Source organism: Physeter macrocephalus, chromosome 18 (genome assembly GCF_002837175.3).
Source record: "Physeter macrocephalus isolate SW-GA chromosome 18, ASM283717v5, whole genome shotgun sequence".
Lineage (NCBI taxonomy): Eukaryota > Metazoa > Chordata > Mammalia > Artiodactyla > Physeteridae > Physeter > Physeter macrocephalus.
In genome coordinates, this window is record NC_041231.1 from 51,637,141 (window position 1) to 51,664,151 (window position 27,011).

The window sequence follows — 27,011 nt, forward strand, 5'->3', positions numbered from 1 at the left end:
TTTGTAGTGCCAATTTGCCATTGGGTACTTTGTCTTTTTCGTATTGATTTCTAGGAATTCTTTATATATTCTGCATAATAATTCTTTATAAGGTATGTGTTATACCTTATAAAGTATAAGTATTGGGTTGGCCAAAAAGTTCGTTCAGTTTTCTGTAAGACGTAACGGAAAACCCCGAATGAACTTTTTGGCCAAACCAATATATAACTTGTATAAGTTTATTACTTGTATTACCTTTTGGTGTAGTTTCTAAAATTTTAATATAAAATTTATCAACATTTTGTTCAAGGTTTATACTTCAGTTTCAAGAAATCTTTCTATATCTCCTATATTTTCTTCTTAAATTTTTGCTTGAGATCTATGCTGGAAAGTATTTTGTTTCAGCTATGGAGTGAGGTAGGGATTAAATTCTTTTCCATAGGGCAAGGATACCAACTCAGTTTTGCCTCTTCAGGTCTGCACACGTGCACAGGACAGCCCTGGCACCATACCCTCAATCTGCTGCTATTCTCCAGACTCGGGGCTAGCTGCAGCCACTGCTGTCATTACGGATCGAGGTGTTCATGGCAGTGGCTGCCCTTCATGTCCACTGAGGCAGGCCTCCAGAGAGTCTTGCTCCCAGCCACACAAGGCAAACCCCCAAGCAATAAGAGGCGGGATCCAGCAGTTTATGAAGGAATGTCTTACAAAACAAAATAATCAACTGCACTTTCTGGAAGTCAGCTCAGTAATTCTTGTATTGGCTCTGCCTCCTTCCATCCCCTTTCCTCACTCCTCCCTGGAATTGTAAATGACAGCACAAAATCTCACCACCTCAGACTCCGCATTATGGGGAACGCAGGCTATGACATTTTGCGTCAGAAAGGTCCTAAAACAGCAGACTCTTAGGATGTGATTCTGGAGTTGGCTTTCTCCCCAGTCTGACAGTGATCAGAACTCTAGCTGGTGGGAAGTAGGGTGTGATGACCCCTGGGATTACTAAGGCTTTCACCCATGGTCGACTGAAATGAGGTGCAGGTAGAGGTCAGGCATTGAAATGTGGTAGCTACAGTTCAGTTGCAAGGTCTGGGAAGACAGTAATTACAAGGATTGCGGAGTGGGCTGGCTTTCCTTAACAGCACTGGAAGCCTTGGAGGAAAAAAATGACAGGCTCAGGGCAGCCAACTGCCAACTCAAGGGCCACCGTGAAGACATCCCTTGCATTCCTGGGTTACACTCAATTTGCTCCTGGTGTGTGTGTGTGTGTGTGTGTGTGTGTGTGTGTGTGTGTGTGTGTGTGTGTGTGTGTGTGTGTGTGTGTGTTTGTTCTTGCTTGGTTTTTTACTTAGTATTTCTGAACCTATGTTTTTTCTTTTTTTCTCTCAAGTGTCTTTTAAATTTACCAAAATATGGAAAGAAAACAAAAGTGAAATTATAGGAAACATAATAAGCCCCTGGCTTACAAGGTACGGAATCTTTATTCCTACCACAGCTCCTTAGCCTCCAGCACTCACAGCCAGCAACCCATTCTGCTCCCCATCTCAGGACAGACAAGCCCTCTCACAGCTCCAAAAGGCTGGGGGATGAGACTGGGCTTATGTTTTCTTTCTTTCTTTTTTTTTTTTTTTTTTTTTTTTAAGTGTAGGGAGTATGTCATTTATTGACCCTGGGTTCCCCCACTCACTGGTCACTACTCTTGACTCGCAGCACAGCCAGCAACCCATTCTGCTCCCCATCTCAGGACAGACAAGCCCTCTCACAGCTCCAAAAGGCTGGGGGATGAGACTGGGCTTATGTTTTCTTTCTTTCTTTTTTTTTTTTTTTTTTTAAGTGTAGGGAGTATGTCATTTATTGACCCTGGGTTCCCCCACTCACTGGTCACTACTCTTGACTCGCAGCACAACAGATACAGAACTGCAAGGGATCATGCCCAGCTCCGTGATCACCAGATCCACCAGTTCTGGTGGGGTCACATCATAGACCAGATTCAACAACCGTAGGGACGAGTGGTTCTGCCAATCAGCCAGGGCCACACGTTCTCCTCGCTCCCGCAGCAGATCGTCAGGGTCATCTAGCTCATTAGAGACAAAGGCACCAGTCTGCACACGCTCACAAAACTTGTATGTTTCACAGCAGACCAGCACTGGCACATTATGGGCCCGTGCCACCAGGGCCAGCTGTGCTGTCCCTACCTGTGACATCACAGACCCATTGGCCAGGAGTGCATGAGCTCCCAACAGCGCCTTAGAAACCTCTGGGAGCACAAAGGAAGCTGCAGGAATCAGCAGGTAGGAGGCAGGGACCCCAGTATGGACCAGAGAATGTAGCGTGTGCTTTCCCTCCAGCCGTGGCCAGCTGTCCACCACTACCACCCGAAACCGCTGGCCCTTAGCCCAAGCCTCCTGAAGAATTCGTGATACCAGAGATGAGCATTCATATACCAGGATCACATCTCCATTACTGATCTTCTCATAAGCAAAGCGTGAGATTGCCTGAGCTGCAAGCTCAATCTTCTCTTGCACATATCGATCAATGGCTGCTCGAAGTTCTGACTTGGCCTCCTCTTCCCGCTTGGAGCTGCTCACACCCGTGATCTCCTTGTTAAGGAACTTGATGGTGCTGTACATGCTCGCTGACATGTACAGCTGGCTTTGGTTTATTCACTAGGTCCCTTGACAGTTCTTCACTGGGAGGTGTGGTGTAATCCTGAATCACCTGCTGCAAGGCACGAAGCAGGGCAATGCACCGGGCATTGGAGCCACTGCCCAGGCCCTGGGAGTACTGCAGGCCGAGTCGCACCATGGCTGGGTGGATCACAGAGGATGGAATGCTCATAAACTGGGTCAGAGAGTTTTGTCTGCTGTACTGGGGTAGGTGGGAGAAGAGACTGACTTTGGATCCATAATCCTTTCGTGTAGGAACCTCCTGTCGTTCTGGTTTTTTAACAAGCCTCCTCACAAGTGTGGAGTCATCAACCTGACTATGCTCAGGTAGATGCTTCACTCCTGAGGAGGCTTCTCCAGCTGTCCTGGGGCAGGCCTGAGGAGGAGGCCCTCCTTGGTCCCCTTTTCTCGCCTGCTTCAGGGCCCGCTCAGCCTCCTGCTTGGCCCGCCTTTCAGCTCGAAGTTCAGCCTTACTCTGACCTGCTGGGACTTCCTCCTTGGCACTGCCCAACTGACTGTCCAGTCCAGGCAGGTCTTGGGTCGGGCCTTGACACTGGGCCGCAGATACAGCAGAGCCAGTTTCTGGTTCTGCCCCCTTTTCCTCCTTCCGTTTCTTCTTCTGCTGTTTCCTTTCCTTCCGAAGCTGCAGCTTTTCTTCGTGGGTCATCTCCCTCCCCGCTGCCCCAGGCCGAGGAACAAGCTCCGCCTTCATCCCAGATCCCGAGTCCTCGCGAACAGCCACAGCCATGGCAGCCATCATCCTCCTGGGCTTATGTTCTTAAGCAAGACTGGCTTATGGCTTTCATTGTCATAGCTCCTTATTTCGCTTTGGTGTCAAGGTAACATTAGGCTCTTAGTCCAAAATAACATAAAACTGGGTGACTTACGAACAACAGGAATGTATTTCTCACAGTTCTGGAGGCTGGACAGTCCAAGATCAAGATGCCAACATGGTTGTGTTTTGGTGAGGGCCCTCTTCCATTCACAGCTGGCACCTTCTCACTGTGTCCTCAAGTGGCAGAAGAGGCAAGGGATCTCTCTAGAGCCTCTTCAGAAAGGCACTAATCCCACTCACGAAGGTTTCACCCTCACGACCTAAGCACCTCCCCAAGGCCCCACCTTCTAATACCATCATCTTTGAGGGTTAGGATTTCAACATATGAATTTTGGAGGGACACAAACATTCAGACCATAGCAGGCTCATTACCTAAGAATGAGGGTATGTTCCTTCTTTTTGTAGTCTCTGACAGTTCATATAAGATCAGGATTAGCTTGAATGTTTGATGGTGTATACCTGTAAAATGATCTGGGCATGGCATTTATTTTGGTAGAAAGTTTTCTTTTTAAGTTATTTTCATCAAAGTTGGACAGCCACATAGTTTAAAGAGGCAAAGAGTTCTACAGAATTTCGAAAATAGAAATCCTGCCCTCTTCCCCTGCCTCTACCCCTGCCATTTCCCACACCCAATCACAAACACTTTTTCCTCCTTTAGCTGATTATTTTGGAATTAAGTTCCATGGCTCCAGACGGCATGCTAATTTTTTTTTCAGTTTTAGGCATTAATTATGGATGGGTGATACGGATATTCTCTCTTTCCTCACCCTTAACCAGCTCACCGCATGCCATGCCCTTCTTATCCCTCATCTTCCCGATGTAAATTACATCATACTCATGGTTAGATCAGTAATGTTTACCTTATTGTTGCTATGTAAATGCTATTCACAGTTGAGCATGAAATTCTCCCTTACACAATTTTTGTTTTTCCGAAAGTTAATCAACCAATTATTTTGTTTGGTATGTACTTATCAATAATTTAATCTCTTTCCACTACCCTACAAATCTCTTTCCAAGATGTCCAGATGTATCAGGGACTCTTATCAGTGTCACCCCCACAAGTCAACCCTTCCTAGAGCCTTCTGGCCTCTTCTGGACTGGTTGCTTGCTACACCTACTGCTATGACCCAGGACAGGACAACCCCTGTAGCAGTTTTCAGACACATCCAGAAGTTCTTTGACACTCCTTCCATTGAGAGGTGAGGTCTATCTATGTAGCTTCCCCTCGAATCTGGGCTAAACTTAGTGACTCGTTTGTAACCTATAGCAATGCAGAGGAAGTAATGACTTTCTCATGTATTCCAAGGGAACCGAACCTCCAAGGTTAGGTCATAAAAAGTGATGCAGAGACTTCCCTGGTGGCACAGTGGATAAGAATCCACCTGCCAATGCAGGGGACACGGGTTCGAGCCCTGGTCTGGGAAGATCTCACGTGCCGGGGAGCAACTAAGCCCATGCGCCACAACTACTGAGCCTGCGCTCTAGAGCCTGCGTGGCACGACTACTGAGCCCGTGTGCCACAACTACTGAAGCCCACATTCCTAGAGCCCGTGCTCCACAACAAGAGAAGCCACCGCAGTGAGAAGCCGGCACACCACAACACAGAGTAGCCCCCGCTCACCGCAACCAGAGAAAGCTCGCGCGCAGCTACAACGGCACAACGCAGCCAAAGAAATAAAAATAAAATTAAATCTTAAGGGGCTTCCCTGGTGGTGCAGTGGTTAAGAATCCGTCTGCCAATGCAGGGGACATGGGTTCGAGGTCTGGTCTGGGAAGATCCCACATGCCGCGGAGCAACTAAGCCTGTGCGCCACAACTACCGAGCCTGCGCTCTAGAGCCCTCGTGCCGCAACTACTGAAGCCCAGGTGCCTAGAGCCCGTGCTCCGCAACAAGAGAGGCCACCACAATGAGAAGCCCGCACACCACAACGAAGAGTAGCCCCCGCTCGCTGCAACTAGAGAAAACCTGAGCGCAGCAACGAAGACCCAAAGCAGCCAAAAAAAAAAAGAAGTGATGCAACCTCCCCCTTGCTTGCTAGGATACTCACTTTGAAGTTCTGATCACTCACTTTGAGCTGCCTGATTACCCTGAGGCAGCCATTCTGTGAGGAAGCCCAGGCCACATGGAGAATCCATATGCATGTGCTCTGTTAACACCCTCAGCTGACAACCAACATCAACTACTATGGGAGTGAAAATGCTTCAGAGAGTTCCAGCCCCATCTCTCAGGTTACCCCTGGGCACTGACTTTTTCCAGCTAAGGCTCCAAACATCATGGAACAACACCACAACGAAGAGTGGCCCCCGCTCGCTGCAACTAGAGAAAACCTGAGCGCAGCAACGAAGACCCAAAGCAGCCAAAAAAAAAAAAAAGTGATGCAACCTCCCCCTTGCTTGCTAGGATACTCACTTTGAAGTTCTGATCACTCACTTTGAGCTGCCTGATTACCCTGAGGCAGCCATTCTGTGAGGAAGCCCAGGCCACATGGAGAATCCATATGCATGTGCTCTGTTAACACCCTCAGCTGACAACCAACATCAACTACTATGGGAGTGAAAATGCTTCAGAGAGTTCCAGCCCCATCTCTCAGGTTACCCCTGGGCACTGACTTTTTCCAGCTAAGGCTCCAAACATCATGGAACAAGCCTTTCCCATTGTGCCCTGTCAGAATTTCTGATCCAAAGAATCTACAAGCATGATAAAATTGTTGTTTTAAGTTGTTAAGCTTTGTAGCAGCAGTAACTGCAGAGCCCCTTAACCACTACTAACCTGGGCCTTTCCTGCACGTCTCTCCTATGCTGGATCTCTTGTTTCCCACACATCAAGCCTTCCTCTTCCTTGGTTTACTCACTTATATAGGGGAGCATGTTCCCTAAGAGTTTCCTGAGAAAGGGTGCATGGGACACACATTTTTAAAGACTTGGCAAATTTGAAAATGTTTTTATCCTTCAACTTTATAGTTTAGCTGGGTAAATAACTTATGCACACACAGTCATATGCCCAACAGATGCAAGGTGCATTTCTAAGAGACATCACTAGATACAATTCAATTTATATAATGGACAGTGGCAGACTGCGTTTCTCTTTGGGGGAGGCTTGCCCTGGGGAAACCAGCCACTGTGCTCTGAGGAAGGGAAGGGAAAGGAAAGGAACTAGCTGATGTGGAGAAGCCTCAGACAGAGGAACTGAGGTCTCAGCTGAAAGCCAGCACCAACCACCACACGTGTGAGTGAATGAGACTTTGGCCCCAGTCTCTCGGCTGCGACCCCAGACATCGCAGAGTCGAGATAAACTCTCCTAGCTGTGTCCTATCTGATCAGAAAGCAAACTGCTGTTTCACGCTGCCAAGTCTTGGGGGCAACGTGTTACGTGGTGACAGTAACTGGAACGCTGAACGTATTAAAAGAGACTCCAATGAAAGTTGCCCTTAAAACCATGCTGGAAGGGACCATTTTAAGTACTTCCTTTCTTTGTTTTCTTCTATCAAGTACTTTAACCACAAATGCTGTTCTTAAGTCCCAGAACATAATACATCTGGGCTGTATGCCTCCCACAGTATAAATATTTAGAATCCTGCAACTGGACATGCAGTCACTGCGGTGATCTGACCCTGAGACTCACTAAACTAGATGCAGAGACTTCCACAAGTAGAATGTCATTCCAAGATTCTTCAGATGATTGTGGGTGGAGGGAGCTATAGGCGTGGAATGGGAGGAGGCGCTGTGGAATTAGACTGTAGTTAGAGGACTCAGCATGAAGTCATGATTTTTAAATATGTAAGCACATGGATACGGATATATGCATGTTTATGTGTATATATACATTTACATATATATAGATGGACCTCTGAAATGGTTATTTTTCCCCACCTCCATCCATTTAAAGGACTTAGAAGCAATGACATCCCAGTAGCCAGTAGCAGATCTAGTGCTTAGATCTTGGTTTCTAAATACCATTCTCCACTAAAAGGAACCAGGGCTTCTTAGAACTGGGACAAAGAGAGTACAAGATTAGCCTGGAACATCTTGTGATGGCAGAATGTAAGGAAGTGCTCAAGAAACTGCTAGGTCATATCAAAAGAACACGGGAGACAACTTGTAAGGCTCCCACTGGACAAATCTGAGATAATTTCAGAAGCAAAATGAATACTGACTTTAAATGAAATAACTCATTTTAGGCTAGATTAACAAAACTTCATTAACTAGAATGATTCTAAATAGATGTGCCCTCACCAACAAAATGAACACTATACAATAGCCAATATTTTACAGTACCTGGATACATATTTTGAAAAAGATGAAATGATCAATTAATCATAGGGGGTAAAAAACCAATTACTTAACTAAAATTGACCAATCTTGTCTTTAATGTATATTCTCTTGATTGGACCTACACTGATCCAAAAATTGGACACAAAATATGTTCCAAATGTCTCTTATAATATTTACATCGTATTTGACACTCAGGTGTTTAAATGTTGTTATACCCCCAAGATCAAACTGACATCCAATAATGATTCTGCATCACAGACTAAAGCCCTTAGGTTTAAATCCTCTCCACCAGGAACTTTTGACCAAAATGGGGGGAGTTGAGAAATTTTTGAGGGAAATGGTGCAGACCTGGCCTAAGATAAAAAACACTAATAAAGGACACTGGAAGACACAGTCTGTCACATATATTCCACAATTAATTTTGCAAGGTTTTCTGGAAAATTCATTTTAAAAATCCTGAAACTGTTTTGATATCATTATTCAGACTGCTTAAGAACAGACTCCCAAACTGGCCTCTTTCTTACCCCCAAACTATGCAGACGAGAGTCACTGTTCCCAGACTAGTTTTTTCTCTCCCCTCTCAGTTATAAATTCTCTTTTTGCCTTTGCTCACTGACAACAGTGTGTTGGCTATTATTCGTTAAATGAGTATGCAGATCACTAATTCCTCTCTCAATGAGTCTTCCAATTCATGAGTATAATATATTCTGTAGTGTGCTGGCAAATGTTTAACGACCAGTTCTTGGGGTGGGGAGAGTCCTGATTTGGTAGTATCTGCTGATTTCTGTGGTGTAAAAACTCTCAATATGGTCAATTTCAAGATACCAATGTGACATCACTGAGCACAGAGTTGGATAGAGATGTGCATGATCAGCCTTCATGAGCTAGTACAACGTGGGGTACAGGCACACCTTGGAGATATGGTGGGGTCGGTTCTACATTTTCTTACTCTCCTCCCCAAATTTTATAATTTTGATGTCCTCTTTTTTTTTTTTCTTTCTTTTTTTTTTTTGCGATACGCGGGCCTCTCACTGCTGTGGCCTCTCCCGTTGCGGAGCACAGGCTCCGGACGCGCAGGCTCAGCGGCCATGGCTCACATGCCCAGCCGCTCCGCGGCATGTGGGGTCCTCCCAGACTGGGGCACAAACCCGTGTCCCCTGCATCGGCAGGCGGACTCTCAACCACTGCACCACCAGGGAAGCCCCTGATGTCCTCTTTTATACCTTCATGTTTATCCTTTTGCTGTTTAGTTATCACTGCTTTCACAAAATTTTTAAAATTATGACTATTTCATCTATATTTTCAAATTTCTAAGCATAAAGTTGTTCATAAACCTCTTGTTATCTTTCTAATGTCTGTAGGATCCATAATGATGTCTTTTTTTTTTAACATCTTTATTGGAGTATAACTGTTTTACAATGGTGATATAATGATGTCTTTATTTCCCCTGACACTGGCAATTTTTACCTTCTCTCAGTTTGATCAGTTTTGCCAGGGACTAAGCAATTTTACTAACCTTTTCAAAGAATTAACTTTTGGCTTTGCTGATCCAACACTATATTTGTTTTCTATTTAATTAAAATGTGTTCTTGTTTTATTATTTCCTTCCTTCCAGCTTCTTTGGGCTTAATTTGCTATTCTTTTCTAATTTTTGAGATGTATACCTAGATAACTGATTTTCAGACTATTTCTTTTTTAAAAAATTTTATTTAATTTATTTATTTACTTTTGGCTGTGTTGGGTCTTTGTCGCTGCGCACGGGCTTTCTCTAGTTGCAACGAGCGGGGGCTACTCTTCGTTGTGGTGTGTGGGCTTCTCATTGTGGTGGCTTCTCCTGTTGCAGAGCATGGACTCTAGGCATGCGGGCTCGGTAGTTGTGGCACACAGGCTTAGCTGCTCCGCGCCATGTGGGATCTTCCTGGACCAGGGCTCGAAGCCGTGTCCCCTGCATTGGCAGGTGGATTCTTAACCACTGTGCCACCAGGGAAGGCCTATTTCTTTTCTAATATGTGAACATAAGTCTATACATTTTCCTCTAAGCATGTCTTTAGCTGCATCCCATAAGCTGCGATGTATCATTTAAAGGTGATCATTCATTATTTTCTATTTTCTAATTTCCGTTATGACTTCTTTGACTCATGTATCTAGTAATGAATTGCTTAATCTCCAAATATGTGGGGGAGTTTCTAGTTATATATTTGTTATTCAGTCTACTTAGTTCAAGCTCTATATACTTTCAGTCCTTTGAAATTTGTTAATTCCTTTATGATCCAGGACATAGACAATTTTGGTAAATGTTTCAAGTATACTTTTAAAGAAATTGTACATTGCAATTGCTGAGTACAGTGTTATATATAACTCAATAAGATATAGTTTGTTAATTAAATTGTTCAATTCTTCTGTGTCCTTACTGATATTTTTGTCTACCTGCCCTTTAAGTTTTTGAGAAAAGAATGCAAAAATCTCACGTTTATTATTGTTTGTTTTTCTTCTAGACTTGTAAAATTTTGCTTATATATATTTTTTAATATAAATTTATTTATTTATTTAATTTTGGCTGTGTTGGGCTTTCGTTGCTGCACACGGGCCTTCTCTAGTTGCAGTGAGTAGGGGCTACTCTTCATTGTGGTGTGTGCGCTTCTCATTGAGGTGGCTTCTCTTGCTGCGGAGCATGGGCTCTAGGTGTGCGGGCTTCAACAGTTGTGGCATGAGGGCTCAGTAGTTGTGGCTCACGGGCTCTACAGGGCAGCCTCGGTAGTTGTGGCTCATGGGCTTAGTTGCTCTGCGGCATGTGGGATCTTCCCGGACCAGGGCTCAAACCGTGTCCGCTGCATTGGCAGGCGGATTCTTAACCACTGTGCCACCAGGGAAGTCCTACTGGCAGGCAGATTCTTAACCACTGTGCCACCAGGGAAGTCCTGCTTATATATTTTGAGGCTAGGTCATTAGTGTATATAGATTTTATTTTATTTTTTTATTAATTAATTAATTTATTTTTGGCTGCATTGGGTCTTTGTTGCTGCACGCGGGCTTTCTCTAGTTTACTGGCAGGCGGATCCTTAACCACTGCGCCACCGGGGAAGTCCCTAGATTTTAAATAGTTGTACCTTTTGGATGGATTTTTTTTAAACCTTTGATCAGTATAAAATGTCCCTCTTCTTTCTTTATTTCTACTAACGCTTCTTGCCTTAATGTCTACTTTCTCTTATATTAGCTTCGGAGCACAGGCTCTAGGCACGCAGGCTTCGGTAGTTGTGGCACACAGGCTCATTAGTTGTGGCTTGCAGGCTCTAGAGCGCAGGCTCAGTAGTTGTGGCTCATGGGTTTAGCTGCTCCATGGCATGTGGGATCTTCCCAGACCAGGGCTCGAAACCGGTTCCCCTGTACTGGCAGGCGGATCCTTAACCACTGCGCCACCGGGGAAGTCCCTAGATTTTAAATAGTTGTACCTTTTGGATGGATTTTTTTTAAACCTTTGATCAGTATAAAATGTCCCTCTTCTTTATTTCTACTAACGCTTCTTGCCTTAATGTCTACTTTCTCTTATATTAGCATAGCCACACCAGTTTTTTACCTTTTTTTTTAAAGATTTTTTTTGATGTGAATCATTTTAAAAGTCTTTATTGAATTTGTTACAATATTGTTTCTGTTTTATGTTTTGGTTTCTTGGCCATGAGGCATGTGGGATCTAAGCTCCCTGACCAGCAATCGAACCTACACCCCCTGCATTGGAAGGCGAAGTCTTAATCACTGGACTGCCAGGCAAGTCCCACCAGTTTTCTTTTGGTTAAGGTTTGTCTGATTATATTTTTTTCCATCCTTATATTTTCAATCTTTTAGTATCCTTTCTTTTTTTTTTTAGGAGAAAGAAATTCAGATAATTTTTTTCAAGGCTGGTGGGAACCCACAACAGTTTGTGTGTAACAGACATTACAGTGGGGATTTATATGCTTATTTTTATTTATTTATTTTTGGAAAAAATTTTTATACATTTATTTATTTATTTATTTTGGCTGTGCTGGGTCTTTGTTGCTGTGCGTGGGCTTTCTCTAGTTGTGGTGAGTGCGGGCTACTCTTCGTTGCAGTGCACAGGCTTCTCATTGTTGTGGCTTCTCTTGTTGTGGAGCACGGGCTCTAGGCGTGCAGGCTTCAGTAGTTGTGGCACGTGGGCTCAGCAGTCGTGGCTTGCGGGCTCTAGAGCTCAGGCTCAGTAGTTGTGGCACACGGGCTTAGTTGCTCTGCAGCATGTGGGATCTTCCCTGGCAAGGGTTCGAACCTGCGTCCCTTGCATTGGCAGGCAGATTCTTAACCACTGCACCACCAGGGAAGCCCTATATCCATATTTTTAAAGGTTATCTCACATTAGCAGCATTTAGTTGGTTTCTGTTTTTCTACCCAGTCTGACGATCCTTCTCTTTTTTTTTTTTTCGGCCACACTGCGTGGCTTGCAGGATCTTACTTCCCCAATCAGGAATTGAACCCGTGCCCTTGGCAGTAAAAGCATGGAGTCCTAACCACTGGACCACCAGGGAATTCCCTGATCCTTCTTTTTTTTTTTTTTTTAATATGTATGTAGGTATGTATTTATTTATTTATGTATTTATTTTTGGCTGCATTGGGTCTTCATTGCTGGACGTGGGCCCGCTCTAGTTGCAATGAGCGGGGGCTGTTCTTCATTGTGGTGTGCAGGCTTCTCATTGTGGTGGCTTCTCTTGTTGCAGAGCGTGGGCTCTAGGGCTCTAGGTGCACGGGCTTCAGTAGTTGTAGCACGTGGGCTCAGTAGTTGTGGCTTGTGGGCTCTAGTGCACAGGCTCAGTAGTTGTGGTACATGGGTTTAGTTGCTCTGTGGCATGTGGGATCTTCCCGGACCAGGGCTCAAACCCGTGTTGCCTGCATTGGCAGGAGGAGTCTTAACCACTGAGCCACCAGGGAAGTCCCTCCTGATGCTTCTTTTTTAATTGAAGTACTTGGTCCATTTAATTACTTCATGTAATTATCAACAAATTTGAGTATAATATAGCTAATTCACTTTGTTATACAGCAGAAACTAACACAACATTGTAAAGCAATTATACTCCAATAAAGATGTTAAAAAAATTTTTGAGTATAAATCTATCATGTTTTTATTTTCTATTTGTACTATTCCCCATGTTCCTTTTTCATTTCTTATCTTCTATTAATCAAATATTTTTTTAAAATTCCATTTCCCCCATTACCTTGTTATTTTTATATCATTTTACTTTTTTTTTTTTTTTTTTTTTTGGCGGTACGCGGGCCTCTCACTGTTGTGGCCTCTCCCGTTGCAGAGCACAGGCTCCGGACGCGCAGGCTCAGCGGCCATGGCTCAGAGCACAGGCTCTAGACACGCAGGCTCAGCGGCCATGGCTCACGGGCCCAGCCGCTCTGCAGCATGTGGGATCTTCCCGGACCGGAGCAGGGAACCCGTGTCCCCTGCATCGGCAGGCGGACTCTCAACCACTGCGGCACCAGGGAAGCCCTCATTTTACTATTTGAATAATGATTAGCCCAGAGATTACAACAAGCAACCTTAAATTATTAAAGTTTCCATATTAATTAGCACTTATACACTTGCAAGACAATCCAAGTATCTTGGAACACTTTAAATCCACTTACCCCTCCCACTTTTGGGGTATAGTTATGTTTTTAATTCTACATATACTTAAATAACATATAATAATTAATAATAACTACATTATTATTATGGTTATGTTACATTTAATATTAATTTACATGTCTTAACAAGTTTACTCTTACTGTTGCTTTTCATTCTTTCTTACATTTCTCTACTCCCATATGGTAGACTTTTCTTCTGACTGAAGAATTCCTTTGGTTCAGGTCTTCTGGTGATGAATTATTATTATCTGGTAATGAATGACCAGTTTTTGTTTGTCAGAGAATATCTTCATTTTATCTTCATTTTTTTTTTTCACCACACCGTGTGGCTTGTGATATCTTAGCTCCCCAACCAGGGACTGAACCCAGGCCCTTGGCAGTGAAAGCAATGAGTCCTAAAAACTGGACCCCCAGGGAATTCCCTATTTTCACTTTTAAAGAAAATTTTCACTAGGTTTAGAATTCTAGATTGAAAGTTATTTTCTTTCATCACTTTGAAGCTTCCATTCCAATATTTTCTAGCTTCTGTCATTACTGTTAGAAGGCAGTGGGTCTTTTTTCTCTAGATGCTTTAAGTTCCTCCCCAAACCCTGTCTTTAGAGCAGAATTTTACTATAATGTGTAAGTATATGTATATAAGTATATGCATAAGGTATGGTTTCTTTATTTTATCCTGCTTAGGGTTGTTAGTGCTTTACTCTATGGCTTGAAGTCTTCATTACTTTTGGATCATTCTCAACTATTTTTTCTTCAAATACTGCTTCTGTGACATTGTCTCCTCTTTTTCTGGGGCTTCAATTACATAACAGACCTGTTTACTATGCCCCATATTTTTTAATGTAGTTTTCTATATTCCTTCATCTTTTTTCTGTTTATACTTCAGCCTGGATCATTTCTACTGACATATCTGCAAGTCTTCCCTTCATCTGTGTCTAATTTGCTGTTAAGCCTTCTATTGAGTACTTAATTTCAGTTCCAGAATTTTCATTTTTTTTGTAGATTCCTCAGGTTATTTACATACAACATTACCATAACTGGAAGTCTCCACAGAATACATATTTTTAGTGCTTTGAGATATTAGATTTACAAGAGTTGCAAAAATAATCCAGAGAGTTCCCATAAACTCTTCACCTAGCTTCCCCTTATGTTAACATCTTTGATAACAACAGAACAATGACCAAAACTAAGAAATTAAGCTTGGTACCATATATTAATGAAAGAACAGAATTTATATGGACTTCTCCAGTTTGTCCACTAACATCCTTTCTCTAGTCCTGGGTCCAATCCAGGATATGCAATTGCATTAGGCTGTCGTATCTTCTTAGTCTCTTCCAACTTGTGACAGTTTCTCAACCTTTCCTTGTTGTCTGTGACCTTCCATGACCTTGAGCCTTTTAAAGAGTACTGGTCAGTTATTTTGTAGAATGTCTCTCTAGAGTGTGTCCTTCAGTTTGAGTTCTCTGATGATTACTCATGACTGGATTGAGGTTGTGCATTATTTGTAGGAATACCACAAAAGTGATGTGCCCTTCCCAGTATATCACATAGGGGTTATATGCTATTGATGTGTCCTATTAGTGGTGATGGTAACCTTAACCACTTGATTAAATTGGTGTCTTCCAGGATTCTCTACTGTACAGTTACTATTTTTCCTTTGTAATTGCTAAATATTTGGGGAGAGACTATGGAATTATGTTTCTGCTCACACTTCTACCCAATAATTTTAGCATCTATTAGTATGTCTTGCCTGCAGATTTTATTAGTGTGATATTTAATGGTTAAATTTTTTTTTAGTGTGGGTTTTTTCTTATTTATTTATTTATTTAGGCTGTGTTGGGTCTTTGCTGCTGTGCGCAGGCTTTCTCTAGTCATGGCAAGCGGGGGCTACTCTTCATTGTGATGAGCGGGCTTCTCAATGCAGTGGCTTCTCTTGTTGTAAAGCACAGGCTCTAGGCATGCAGGCTTCAGTAGTTGCAGCATGTGGGCTCAGCAGTTGCAGCATGCGGACCCTAGAGTGTGCAGGCTTCATAGTTGTGGCACGCGGGCTCAGTAGTTGTGGCACACAGGATCTAGAGCACAGGCTCAGTAGTTGTGGCGCACAGGCTTAGTTGCTCCATGGCATGTGGGATCTTCCCAGACCAGGGATCAAACCTGTGTCCCCTGCATTGGCAGGTGGATTCTTAACCACTGTCCCACCAGGGAAGTCCCTAATGGTGATTTTTAAATTCTCATTCTTTCTACATTATTAATTAGAATTCCTTCATGACAAAGACTTGTCCCTTTTCTCCCATTTATTTATTCAGATATTTACTTATATTAGTTTGGACTCATGGATATTTACTTTATTCTTTGGGTTATAATCTAATACCATTATTATTTGTTTTGTTGCTTGAGTTGTTTCTCTTCTGGCCATTGGGAGCTCTGTGTCCTTCTGACATGCCCTCTCCCCTACTCACACACACACACACACTCTCTCTCTAGCACTTCCTTACTTTCTGGCACCACAAGATGCTCTACATTCATCTCCTATTTTCCCTGCCTCAACCCTGGAATCAAACAGTTTTCCAATGAGCCCTGGGTTCCTTTTTTTGGAGAATAGTACTTAGAAACCAAGATCCATAGAACAGGTGTGCTAAGTGCTACTAGGGTGTCATTATTTCTATCTCTTTAGTGGATACAGCCAAGAAATATATGCATGTGTACTAACCAAAACATTCACATACATCTATATTTATTCTTGTATTTATCCAACTGTGTGTATGTGTTATCCCCCCAAAATACACACCTATATTTTTAAACCATGAATCCATATTTACACTTCCAAATACAATCTAGCACCACAGAGTTCATTCTAGCATTCCCCTTTTCCTTATATGTAACTTCTTTCTGCAACAGTGAAAGAACCTAATTCTCATTCATATTTATTTTAATTTAAAAGGTTTCATCAGGTCCAGGATCAAGATGGTGGAGGAGCTCATCAAGGACGTGAAGCTCACCTCCTCCCACAGATACATCAAAAATACATCTACATGTGGAACAATTCTCACACGATATCTACTGAACACTGGCAGAAGACCTCAGACCTCTGAAAGGGTAAGAAAATCTCCACATAACCAGGTAGGACAAAAGAAAAAAGCAAAAAAGAAAAAGACAGTGAGAAAGGAATTGGAATGGGACCTGCAACCCTGGGAGGGAGTTGTGAAAGAGAAAAGATTCCTGCATGCTGGGAAGTCCCCTCACCAGCAAGGAGCTCAGCCAGGAGAGCAGGGGAGCTTCAGAGCCTTGGAGGAGAATGCAGCAACTGGTTTGCAGCAGCTAGGATGGAGAGAGGGACTTCCCTGGTGGTCCAGTGGCTAAGACTCCATGCTCCCAATGCAGGGGAACCAGGTTTGATCCCTGGTCAGGGAACTAGATCCCACATGCTGCAACTAAGAGTTCACATGCTGCAACTAGAGATCCTGCATGCCACAACTAAAAGATCCCATGTGCCACAACTAAAAGATCCCACGCGCTGCAACTAAAGATCCCGCACGCTGCAATGAAGATCCCGTGTGCTGCAACTAAGACCCAATGCAGCCAAATAAATATTTTTTTAAAAACTTAAAAAACATAAAACAAAGGCCATAAAGAAAGATACTATATAATGACAAAAGGATCAATACAAGAAGAGGATTTTATACTCGTCAACATATATGCACCTGATATAGGAGCACCCAAATATATAAAACAAATACTAACAGACATAAAGGGAGAAACTGACAGGAACACAATAATAGTAGGAGACTTTAACACCCTACTCACATCAATGGACAGATCTTCTAGACAGAAAATCAATAAGGCAACTGAGATCCCAAATGATACAATAGAACAGATAGACTTAATTGATATTTTCAGGACATTACATCCAAAAAAACCAGAACACACTGTTTTCAAGTGCATGTGAAACATTCTCTAGGACTGACCACATACTAGGGCACAAAACTAACCTCATCAAATTTAAGAGTATAGAAATTACCTCAACCATCTTTTCTGACCACAATGGCATGAAACTAGAAATCAACCACAGAAAAAGAAAGGAGAAAAAAACAATTACGTGGGGACTGAACAACATGCTACTAAAGAACCAATGGATCAATGATGAAACCAAAGAGAAAATTTAAAAATGCCTTGAGACAAATGACAATGCAAACACAACCATACAAAATCTGTGGGATGCAGCAAAAGTGGTTCTTAGAGGGAAATGCATAGCAATATAGTTCTTCCTTCCAAAACAAGAAAAATCTCAAATAACCTAAACTACCACTTAAAAGAATTAGAAAAAGAATTTTAAAAAAAACTAAAGTCAGCAGAAGGAAGGAAATAATAAAGACCAGAGAGGAAATAAATAAAATAGAGATTAAAAAAAATAATAGAAAAAATCAATAAAACCAAGAGCTGGTTCTTTGAAAGGGTAAACAAGATTGACAAACCTCTGCCCAGGCTCACCAAGAGGAAAAGAGAGAGAACCCAAAAAAACAAAATAATAAATGAAAAAGGAGACATAACAACTGATAGTGCAGAAATACAAAAAACCGTAAGGGAATACTATGAACAATTATATGCCAACACATTCAACAACCTAGAAGAAATGGACAAGTTTCTAGAAACATACAGCCCACCAAAACTGAATCAAGAAGAAATAGATTATTTGAACAGACTAATCACTAGAGGTGAAATAGAATCTGTAATTTAAAAACTCCCTACAAACAAAAGTCCAGGACCAGAATTCTGCCAAACATACAAAGAAGAACTCATATCAGTCCTTCTTAAACTCTTCCAAAAAACCGAAGAGGAGGGAACACTCCCATAGATATTCTATGAAGCCACCATCACCCTGATACCAAAACCAAAGACACCACCAAAAAAGAAAATTACAGGCCAATATCTTTCATGAATATAGATGCGAAAATTCTCAACAAAATATTAGCAAACCAAATCTAACAACACATAAAAAAGATCATACACCACGATCAAGTGGGATTCATCCCAAGTTCACGAGAATGGTTCAACATATGCAAATCAATCAATGTGATACACCACAGAAACAAAAGACAAAAACCACATTATCATCTCAATAGATGCAGAAGAAGCATTTGACAAAATATTACATCCATTCATGATAAAAACTCTTAACAAAGTGGGTATAGAGGGAACATATCTCAACACAGTAAAAGCTATTTATGACAAACCCACAGCCAGTATAATACTCGATGGTGAAAAGCTGAAAGACTTCCCGCTAAAATCTGGAACTAGATAAGGATGCCCACTCTCATCATTTCTATTCAACATAGTATTGGAAGTCCTTGCCACAGCAATCAGACAAGAAAGAGAAATAAAACGTATCCAAATTGACAGGGAAGAGGTAAAACTGTCATTATATGCAGATGACATGATTCTACATATAGAAAACCCTAACGACTCCACACAAAAACTACTAGAACTGATAAACAAATTCAGCAAGGTAGCAGGATACAAGATTCATTTCCAAAATATACAAACAGCTCATACAACTCAACAACAAAAAAGAACCCAATCAAAAAATGGGCAGAAGACCTAAACAGACATTTCTCCAAGGAAGAAATACAAATGGCCAACAGGTACATGAAAAGATGCTCAACATCGCTAATTATTAGAGAAATGCAAATCAAAACTACAATGAGGTACCACCTCACACCTGTCAGAATGGTCATCATTAAAAACTCTACAAATAACAAACGCTGGAGAGGATGTGGAGAAGAAGGAACTCTCCTACACTGCTGGAGGGAATGTAAGTTGGTACAGCCACTATGGAAAACAGTATGGAATGTTCTTGAGAAAACTAAATATAGAATTACCAGCAATCCCACTCCTGGGCATATATCCAAACAAAACTCTAATCCAAAAAGATTCGTGCACCCCTGTGTTCATAGCAGCACTATTCACAATAGCCAAGACATGGAAATAACCTAAATGTCCATCAACAGAGGAATGGATAAAGAAGATGTGGTGTGTATATACAATGGATTATTACTCAGCCATAAAAAAAGAGCAAAATAATGCCATTTGCAGCAACATGAGATTATCATACTAAGTGAAGTAAGCCACAAAGAGAAAGGCAAATACCATATGATATCACGTACATATGGAATCCAAAATATGACAGAAATGAACCTATCTATGAAACAGAAACAGAGTTATGGACATAGAGAACAAACTTGTGGTTGCCAAGCGGGAGTGGGGAGAGGGACGAATGGAGTCGGAGAGTGGGGTTAGCAGATGTAAGCTATTATATATGGAATGGATAAACAACAAGGTCCTACTGTATAGCACACAGAACTATATTCAGTATCCTATGATAAACCTTAATGGAAAAGAATATTTAAAAAAGGAATGTATATATATGTATAACTGAATCACTTTGCTATACATCAGAAATTAACACAACGTTGCAAATAAACTATACTTCAATAAAAACAAAAATCCCCCATTAAAAAATAAATAGAAGTTTTCATCAGTATCGACACAAGTTTATGAAAAAAATGATACTGTAACTCCTTCCCTGAAATGTGCTAATTACGTATGATTCTCTGTGCAGTGTAAGTGGCTTCTTCCAGCCATATGTACTCAGATCTTACTCATAATCATTATGCTGTGCTTTGTTTAATTTTAACATTATTTTACATATACTTCCCTATATATATTTTTTAATTTAATTTTATTTATTTTTTTATACAGCAAGGTTTCCCTATATATTTAATCATTTTGCATATTTAGCAACCTTACGAAACCATCTGTAAGCTGTCATTCACCACCTTATCGAAACCCCTTGGGAAGATCTCAGACAAGATGGCAGAGTAGAAGGACATGAGTTCAGCCCTTCTTATGAAAACACCCAAATCACAACTAACTGCTGAACAATCATTGACAAAAAAATGCTGGAACCTACCAAAAAAGATATCCTACATCTAAAGACAAAGAAGCCACAACAAGACGGCAGGAGGGATGCAATCATGATAAAATCAAATCCCATATCTGCCAGGTGGGTGACCCACAAACAAATCCTTTGAGAAGTACACACACACACACACACACACACACACACACACTCTTTTTTTTTTTTTTTTTTTTTTTTTTTAGTAAAATGAGGCCCCTTTCATTTGTTCTTGATTTACCTTGCATCAGGGGCAGGCAAGGCTAAGAGGTAGACCCATATTCAAGTATTCAAGTAATTCAGTCAGTGGACCTACTATATGCCAGCACTAATAATAAAATGATAACATAAACCTAGAAATAATCCCTGCCTGTGTGGGTTTCAATCTAGTGGGGAAGATAAATAAAATTGTGCCACAGGGACTTCCCTGGTGGCACAGTGGTTAAGAATCTGCCTGCCAATGCAGGGGACAAGGGTTTGAGCCCTGGTCCAGGAAGATCCCACATGCCGTGGAGCTACTAAGCCCATGTGCCACAGCTACTGAGCCTGTGCTCTACAGCCCATGAACCACAACTACTGAGCCCACATGCCACAACTACTGAAGCACACATGCCTAGAGCCCGTGCGCTGCACCAAGAGAAGCCACCGCAATGAGAAGCCCGCGCACCGCAATGAAGAGTAGCCCCGGCTCACCGCAACTAGAGAAAGCCTGCGCGTGGCAACAAAGACCCAACACAGCCAAAAATAAATAAGTAAATAAGTAAAAATTTACAAAAGAAAAAAAAAGAATAGTACTTTGTGTTAATAAAGAAGCTTTAAAAAAAATTGTGCCACAAAAGAGTAAAGACAGGAGGGGAAGACGGTCCTATGCAGCCTAAGCTCACCTCACCTACAGGCTCCACAGTGGACACTTGCAGGTCCTACAGAAATGGCTTTTGTATGCCCCTGGGCAGCCATCCCTTTGCCCCATTCCATGCCCAAACTGAAATTATTTCAGCTCCCTTTCTCTTGAGTCTTTGCCAGCTTTTCCAACTGTCTTTGAAATGTGATGACCAGACACAGAAATCTCAAACACACAAGTCCAAAAGAGAATACATAACTGTTGAGTTCAAGAAGTAAACAAATTCTTTCTTTAACATTTAGCCTAAAAGCCTGACATATTAGTCTGCTTTTGCTATGGGTGGATGAGAGTTCCTAAAGAATTATGGATTTGCAAGTGCTCTTTAAACTGTAAAGTACAATCTATGTGTGTGTGAAGGGATTGTCATCATTAAGAATAGCTGTCTTTGCATATGGTGAGCAGAATTGGTGACTGCTAAGCTTGGTCTTGACCTGATTCCCCAGGATGGAAGGAGGCTAGCAGCAAGAGGGAAACTAGGAAAAGGAATGAGGAAAGTCTCTACATATTGCTTTTGAAGTAATCACTAGATATACTGTTAAGTGAAAAAAGCAAGGTGTGGCCAGTAAGAAGGAGAAAGGGTTCAAATATATATCTACATATTTGCTTATGATTCCAAAAAGAAACAATGGAAGAAACCAAACTAATAGAAATAGTTATCTATAGAGGTAAGGAGAATTTAAGGAAGAGAGGATATAAACAGAAGTTTGAGGGAAAGTTTTTTTTAAAACAGGAAATCACAGGTAATAAATGCAGAAAGAATAACAGAATTAGAAGTCACCGTTTTATAACCCCTAATTAAAAAAAAACGGATCTAGGCAACAATCATCTAATGCTACTAAAACCATTAAATAAAACATTGATAAAAACTTTACAAAGGATGAATTAGGCTCATAAAACCTGAAGCCATTCATCACCAATAATAGGAAAGCCGAGTATCACGTTCCTCCTGATGGGATGCAACAAGAAATATACACCACAACCAAAGAAGTATTCTTGCCAAAAAAATTAAAAAATTAAAAAAAACTTGAACATGAATCTAATCAAACCTCTACATCTAACAAGTTTATAAAATATATGGAGGATAAAGGAATATGTTTCATGTCACCAAATAAAGCAATTAGTGAGAGTCAAACTGAGACAAGAAGGCGGCGTAGAAGGACTTCAGTTCAGCTCCTCTCACAAAAACACCAAAATCACAACTAACTGCTGAACAACCATCAACAAAAAAACTCGAATCTACCAGAAAAGATATTCTGCACCCAAAGACAAAGAAGCCACAACGAGATGGTAGGAGAGGCACTTTCCTGATATAATCAAATTCCATGCCCACTGGGTGGGCAACCCACAAAGTGGAAAATAATTATATTGCAAAGGTTCTCCCGTAGGAGTGAGAGTTCCAAGCCCCACGTCAGGCTCCCCAGACTGGGCATCTGGAATCAGGAGGAGGAGCCCCCAGAGCATGTGGCTTTGAAGGCCACTGGGGCTTGAGTGCAGGAGCTCCACAGGATTGGGGGAAACAGAGACTCCACTCTTGGAGGGCACACACAAGGTTTCATGTGCACTGGGACTCAGGGCAAAGCAGTAACTCCATAGGAGCCTGGGCCAGACCCACCTGTGGGTCTTGGAGGGTCTCCTGGGGAGGTGGGGGTCAGCTGTGGCTCACTGTGGAGGCAAGGACACTGGTGGCGGATGCCCCAGGGAATACCCATCAGTGTGCGCTCTCCCAGAGGTTGCCATTTTGGCACTGAGACCTGACATCACCAAACAGCCTGCACTTCTCCAGTGCTGGGACACCTCAGGCCAAACAACCAACAGGGTGGGAACACAGGCCCACCCATCAGAAGACAGGCTGCCTAAAGACATCCTGACCCCACAGCTGCTTATAAACACACATTTTGACACGGGCCAGCCCACCAGAGGGACAAGACCCAGCTCCACCCACCAGTGGGCAGGCACCAGTCCCTCCCATCAGGAAGCTTGCACAAGCCCCTGGACCAACCTCACACACCAGGAGGCAGACACCACAGGCAAGAAGAACTATAATCCTGCAGCCTGAGGAATGGAGGCCACAAACACAGAAAGTTAGACAAAATGAGACAACAGAGAAATACAGCTGTTCCACTATGAGATTAGAAATCAATGACAAGAAAAAAACTAAAAAACACAAACACATGGAGGTTAAACAATATGTTACTAAACAACCAACAGATCACTGAAGAAATCAAAGAGGAAATAAATAACTACCTAGAGACAAATGAAAATGAAAACACAATGGTCCAAAGCCTATGGGATGCAGCAAAAGTACTTTTAAGAGGGAAGTTTAAAGCAATACAGTCTTACCTCAGGAAAGAAGAAAAGTCTCAAATAAACATCCTAACATTGCACTTAAAGCAACTAGAGAAAGAAGAACAAGCAAAACCCAAAGTTAGGGACTTCCCTAGTGGTCCAGTGGTAGAGAAACTGCCTTCCAACGCAGAGGACACGGGTTCGATCCCTGGTTGGGGAACTAAGATCCCACATGCCACAGGGCAACTAAGCCCGCACACCACAACTACAGAGCCCACATACCCTGGAGCCACAACTAGAGAGAGAAAACCCACAGGCCACAACTGGAAAGAAGCCTGTGGGCCGCAATGAAGATCCCATGCACTGCAATGAAAGATCCCACATGCTGCAACGAAGACCCCACGTGCCACAACTAAGACCCGACACAGCCAAAAAATAATAAATTAATTAATTAAAAAAATTTTTTTAAAAACCAAAGTTAGCAGAAATAAATGAAATAGAGATGAAGAAAACAATAGAAAAGATCAATGAAACAAAAAAGTCAGTTCCTTGAAAAGATAAACAAAATTGATAAACCTTTAACCAGACTCAACAAGAAAAAAAGGGAGAGGGCTCAAATCAATAAAATTAGAAATGAAGAAGGAGAAGTGACAACAGACACCACAGAAATACAAAGGATCATAAGAGACTACTACAAGCAACAATATGTCAATAAAATAGACAACCTAGAAGAAATGGACAAATTCTTAGAAAGGTACAACCTTCCAAGACTGAACCAGGAAGAAACAGAAAATATGAACATACAAATCACAAGTACTGAAATTGAAGCTGTAGTTTAAAAACTTCCAACAGGGCTTCCCTGGTGGCACAGTGGTTGAGAGTCCGCCTGCCGATGCAGGGGACACGGGTTCGTGCCCCGGTCCAGGAAGATCCCACATGCCGCGGAGCGGCTAGGCCCATGAGCCATGGCTGCTGAGCCTGTGTGTCCGGAGCCTGTGCTCCACAATGGGAAAGGCCACAACAGTGAGAAGCCCATGTACTGCAAAAAAAAAACACCACAACTTCCAACAAACAAAAGTCCAGGACAAGATGGCTTCACAGGCGAATTCTATCAAACATTTAAAGACTTAACACCTGTCCTTCTGAAACTCTTCCAAAAAATTGCAGAGGAAGGAATACTCCTAAACTCATTCTATGAGGCCACCATCACCCTGATACCAAAACCAGACAAAGATACTACAAAAAAAGAAAATTACAGACCAATATCACTGATGAACATAGATGCAAAATTTATCAACAAAATACTACAAACCAAATCCAACAATACATTAAAAGGATCATACATCATGATCAAGTGGGATTTATACCAGGGATGCAAGGATTTTTCAATACCCACAAATCAGTCAGTGTGATATACCACATCAACAAACTGAAGAATAAAAACCATATGATCATCACAATAGATGCAGAAAAAGCTTCTGACAAAATTCAACACCCATTTATGATAAAGACTTTCCAGAAAGTGGGCATAGAGGGAACTCACCTCAACATAAAAAAGGCCATATGACAAACCCACAGCTAATATCATACTCAATGTTGAAAAACTGAAAGCATTTCCTCTAAGATCAGGAACAAGACAAGGAGGTCCATTCTCACCACCATTATTCAACATAGTTTTAGAAGTCCTAGCCATGGCAATCAGAGAAGAAAAAGAAATAAAAGGAATCCAAATTGGCAAAGAAATAAAATTGTCACTGTTTGCAGATGATATGATACTATACACAGAAGAGCCTAAAGACGCTACCAGAAAACTACTAGAGCTCATCAGTGAATTCAGTAAGGTTTCAGGAAACAAAATTATTACACAGAAATCTCTTGCATTGCTATACACTAACAACAAAAGATCAGAAAGAGAAATTAAGGAAACAATCCCATTTACCATCGCATCAAAAAGAATAAAATACCTAGGAATAAACCTACCTAAGGAGGCAAAAGACCTGTACTCTGAAAACTATAGGACGCTGATGAAAGAAATTGCAGATGACACAAACAGATGGAAAGATACACCATATTCTTTGACTGGAAGAATCAATATTGTCAAAATGACTATACTACCTAAGGCAATCTACAGATTTGATGCAATGCTTATTAAATTACCAATGGCATTTTTCACAGAATTAGAACAAAAAACTTTACAATTTGTATGGAGACACAAAAGACCCTGAATAGCCAAAGCAATCCTGAAAAAGAAAAACAGAGCTGCAAGAATCAGACTCCCTGTACTACAAAGCTACAGTAATCAAAACAGTTTGGTATCAGCACAAAAACAGAAATATAGATCAATGAACAGGATAGAAAGCCCAGAAATAAACCCACACACCTATGGTCAATTAATCTATGACAAAGGAGGCAAGAACATACAGTGGAGAAAGGACAGTCTTTTCAATAATGGTGCTGGGAAAAATGGACAGCTACAGGTAAAAAATGAAATTAGAACACTCTCTAACACCATACACAAAAATAAACTCACAATGGATTAAAGACCTAAATGTAAGGCCTGATACTATAAAACTCTTAGAGGAAAACATAGGCAGGACACCCTTTGACATGAATTGCAGCAATATCTTTTTCAATCCACCTCCTAGAGTAATGGAAATAAAAACAAAAAGAACAAGTGGGACCTAATTAAACTTAAAAGCTTCTGCACAGCAAAGGAAACCATAAACAAAACAAAAAGACAACCCACAGAATGGAAGAAAATATTTGCAAATGATGAAACCGACAAGGAATTAATCTCCAAAATATACAAACAGCTCATGCAGCTCAATATAAAAAAAAAACCCAACCAAATAAAAAAATGGGCGGAAGATCTAAATAGACATTTCTCCAAAGGAGACATACAGATGGCCAAAAAGCACATGAAAAGATGGTCAACATCACTAATTATTAGAGAAATGCAAATCGAAACTACAACCAGTCAGAACGGCCTTCATCAAAAACTCTACAAACAATAAATGCTGGAGAGGGTGCAGAGAAAAGGGAACCCTCCTACACTGTTGGTGGGAATGTAAATTGGTAATATCATTATGGAGAATAGTATCGAGGTTCCTTAAAACTAAATAGAACTACCATATAATCCACCAATCCTGCTGCTGGGCATATATCTGGAGAAAACCATAATTCGAAAAGATATATGCACCCTAATGTTGCACTATTTACAATAGCCAAGACATGAAAGCAACCTAAATGTCCACCGACAGATGAATGGATAAAGAAGATATGGTACCTATATAGAATGGAATATGACTCAGCCATAAAAAAGAATGAAATAATGCCATTTGCAGCAACATGGATGGACCTAAAGTTTATCATACTAAGTGAAGTAAGTCAGACAGAGAAAGACAAATATCTTATGGTATCACTTACAAGTGGATTCTAAAAAAATTGATACAAATGAACTTATTTACAAAACAGAAACAGACTCACAGACTT

General features: G+C 41.5%; 2 protein-coding genes across 21 annotated transcripts in view; both read right to left on the reverse strand.

Moving 5' to 3' along the window:
• DLEC1 (DLEC1 cilia and flagella associated protein) overlaps positions 1-27,011 on the reverse strand; it is a 101,179-nt gene that overhangs the window by 40,437 nt on the left and 33,731 nt on the right. The gene's annotated exons all lie outside the window — the stretch shown is intronic.
• LOC102975829 (translation initiation factor eIF-2B subunit delta-like) lies at positions 1,757-4,832 on the reverse strand. The gene is given in 2 exon segments (XM_055080162.1): positions 1,757-2,619; positions 2,621-4,832. Coding segments are annotated over 2 exon segments (1,551 nt in total). The 5' UTR covers positions 3,403-4,832; the 3' UTR covers positions 1,757-1,850.